The sequence below is a fragment of the Hermetia illucens genome, chromosome 1 (genome assembly GCF_905115235.1).
Source record: "Hermetia illucens chromosome 1, iHerIll2.2.curated.20191125, whole genome shotgun sequence".
NCBI classification, from domain to species: Eukaryota; Metazoa; Arthropoda; class Insecta; order Diptera; family Stratiomyidae; genus Hermetia; species Hermetia illucens.
The window spans coordinates 158,219,623-158,222,503 of NC_051849.1; the positions used below are offsets into that span (position 1 = coordinate 158,219,623).

The window sequence follows — 2,881 nt, forward strand, 5'->3', positions numbered from 1 at the left end:
TCATGTCGTGTTCTGCGAATTATATAAAGGAGCACTCAACATCTGGGAGCCGCTTCGGTCACGCTACTCCCAGGGTGAGGCAGCGTCTGACTATTTGTCTCTGCCCTGGTAAGAAACCGTAAAGTCGTCATCGCCTGTCAATATAGATCTTCCTCGACATCCCGAGTGCCAAGTTTATCGTAAAGATATTTGCGATGGACTTCACTTTCTTTGCTTCCCGGTTGTCTCTCTTAAGGTGCCTCCAAACGATGCCTCTTTTTGGTGCGCGAAGCGCATGCTTGCGCCGTAAAAACGCATGCCTGAAATTGAATAACGCACGTGCGTCATAGCGCATGCAACTCCAGCGTCCACACGTTGCAATTAGTTGTTTTCGCTTTCTCGTGGTTTCTTTCAACATGTCAGTGAATTGTTTAATGAAAGCAGGAGTATGTGCAGCGTATATAATAATTAAAAGGAACTGCGATAAAAGGACAGCAAAGTAAAAAAGGATATGGATGCGTGACTATTTTAAAGACAATAAAAATAAGTTTTTAAAAGAGATACATAATGACGACTATCTTTTCAAAAATTTTACACGGATGTCTCAAATAGCTTACAATATTTTATTGGATATGATAAGGCCGCTAATAACAAAAAGGGATACGGTTATGCGTGAGGCTATACCTGCTGAAATCAGACTCGCAATCACACTCCGTTATCTGGCAACAGGCGACTCATACGCAAGCCTAAGCTTCCTATTCAAAGTTTCAACACAAAGCATTTCGAAAATTGTTCCTGAAGTAGCGAAAAGTATTTGTTCAGCACTGAAAGATTACATAAAGGTGAGTTTATTGATGAATTGGTACATACGAGTATGTATATATGCCTTCATAAACTGAATTATATATTAAATTCTAGAGTTAATACTGACATTTCTTTATTGAAATTGAAATAACGTATAAAAATAACCTCAATTATATGTTCAAAAGTTCTGTTATTACAGAATTGTTGTTGACGTGTTGCATTGTAGCGATCGGTGATGATGAATGAGGTTCTGGTTCAGGAGTAGGAGTCGCTGAATATTGCTCCGATGAACTTGCGGTAGATGGCGAAGAAATTAAGATTAAACCTTGGTCATTTTCATGACTTATTTCCAATTCAAAAATGATATTATTTATGCGGTTTTGGGCGATACTGCGCTATGTAGCGCTTTTAAGTTTTCGAATTTTATGCGCTATGTAATCCCCAAAAGCTGAATATTCATCCATAGTTTTCATTTCACTAACAGCCTTCATAAAATTATAAGCTTCTTCTTCTCTCTCATCACTCACATTAGTTGTGACGTTCGCCTTCTTTTTTTTGTGATTTTTCCATCTGCCGCTGGTTTCCGAAAAGAATTTGAAGTATCCATTTCTTCTAATCCTTCATCAGCGATTGTCTGAAAAAATGTTGATTCTATTAAAACAATCTATTTTAGGTAATTATGTCTAACAATTTAAATTTAAATTTCAGCTTCCTCAGGACACAGGAGATTGGAGGGTAGTTGCAAACAACTTTGATAAAAACTGGAATTTCCCACATTGTTGTGGAGCAATGGACGGAAAACATATGCTCATTCGATGCCCCCAGAATAGTGGAAATACATTTTTTAATTACAAGGGCACCTTTAGCATTGTGTTGTTTGGTGTCGTTGATGCAGATTATTGTTTTACCTACGTTAATGTCGGTTGCCAGGGGAGGATCTCAGATGGAGGTGTGTTCAAAAATACGGAATTCGGAAAGAGACTTGAAAAGAATCAACTAAAATTACCCAAAGAAGAAGCCCTCCCTGGAAGAACGCTGCCAATCCCGTACGTCTTAGTAGCTGACGATGCATTCCCGTTAACCACAAATATAATGAAACCTTTCCCAGGGGAATTAACAAGAAACTCGCCAAATAGAATATTTAATTACAGGCTGTCGAGAGCCCGTAGAATTGTTGAAAATGCTTTCGGATTACTGGCAGCCGTTTTTAGAATATTTCGTAAGCCACTAGAATTAACAGAACTCGAAACTGCTATAGATGTCGTATTATGCTGCATTTACTTGCATAACTTTCTACGAAAGCAATCTTCCTCCAGAAATATACACGCACCCTTTGGTACTTTTGATTCGGAAGATGCCAGTTGTGGCGAAATTATACCCGGTTCATGGAGAAAAACGACACAATCAGACAGAGGTTTGCAACCACTTTCTTCAATTCCTAGGAAACCTTCAAATGATGCCAAGGAAATAAGAAACGAATTTCAACAATATTTTCTATCCGAGGAAGGATCAGTTCAATAGCAGGATAAATACATGTAAATTTCTCTTATCCAAATTATATTTTTTTGATTAAAATATACTACTTACTTCTTCAATGTCATGTGTATTGTTCCCCTGTTGGGCATTCTTCTCCACTATGCTGTCTTTTGTTGGCAATGGTACATTTACATCTTTCAAAAAGAGTAAATGTTTATACGCGAACCAATTTGATTCGTACACTTCGTTTGTACCACTGCCGCTTTTTTTTGTTTGAGTTTTTTGAAATTCTTTACAAAAATATGACCTTAAATTTTTTATTTTACATTTTATTGCTTTAACGTCGGCACCATATTTTTCACTTAATTTATGAAGTGCATCACTTCTTAATTGTTTATTAGAATATCCTTTCTGGTCACATTTCCATAGCACTTCACTTAATTTATAATCTTCTATGAAATTTAACGTCGTTTCTTTGCTGTCGAGCGACATTTTCACTGTATAATATAAATACGAATGCACAATAGAAAGCAGTCGATGTCTCTTTACTTATTCAATGGAAAAAGCGCACAAGACTCCCATCTGTGATGGGAGTGTTTGCGTTGCGGCATGCCCTACAATA

General features: G+C 37.2%; 1 protein-coding gene across 1 annotated transcript; it reads left to right on the top strand.

The window, feature by feature from the left end:
* The first annotated feature begins 578 nt into the window (after positions 1-578).
* Positions 579-2,304, top strand: LOC119646329. The gene is made up of 2 exons (XM_038046756.1): positions 579-821; positions 1,492-2,304. The coding sequence occupies exons 1-2, from the start codon at positions 579-581 to the stop codon at positions 2,302-2,304; spliced, it is 1,056 nt and encodes a 351-aa protein (XP_037902684.1).
* Positions 2,305-2,881: the final 577 nt, after the last annotated feature.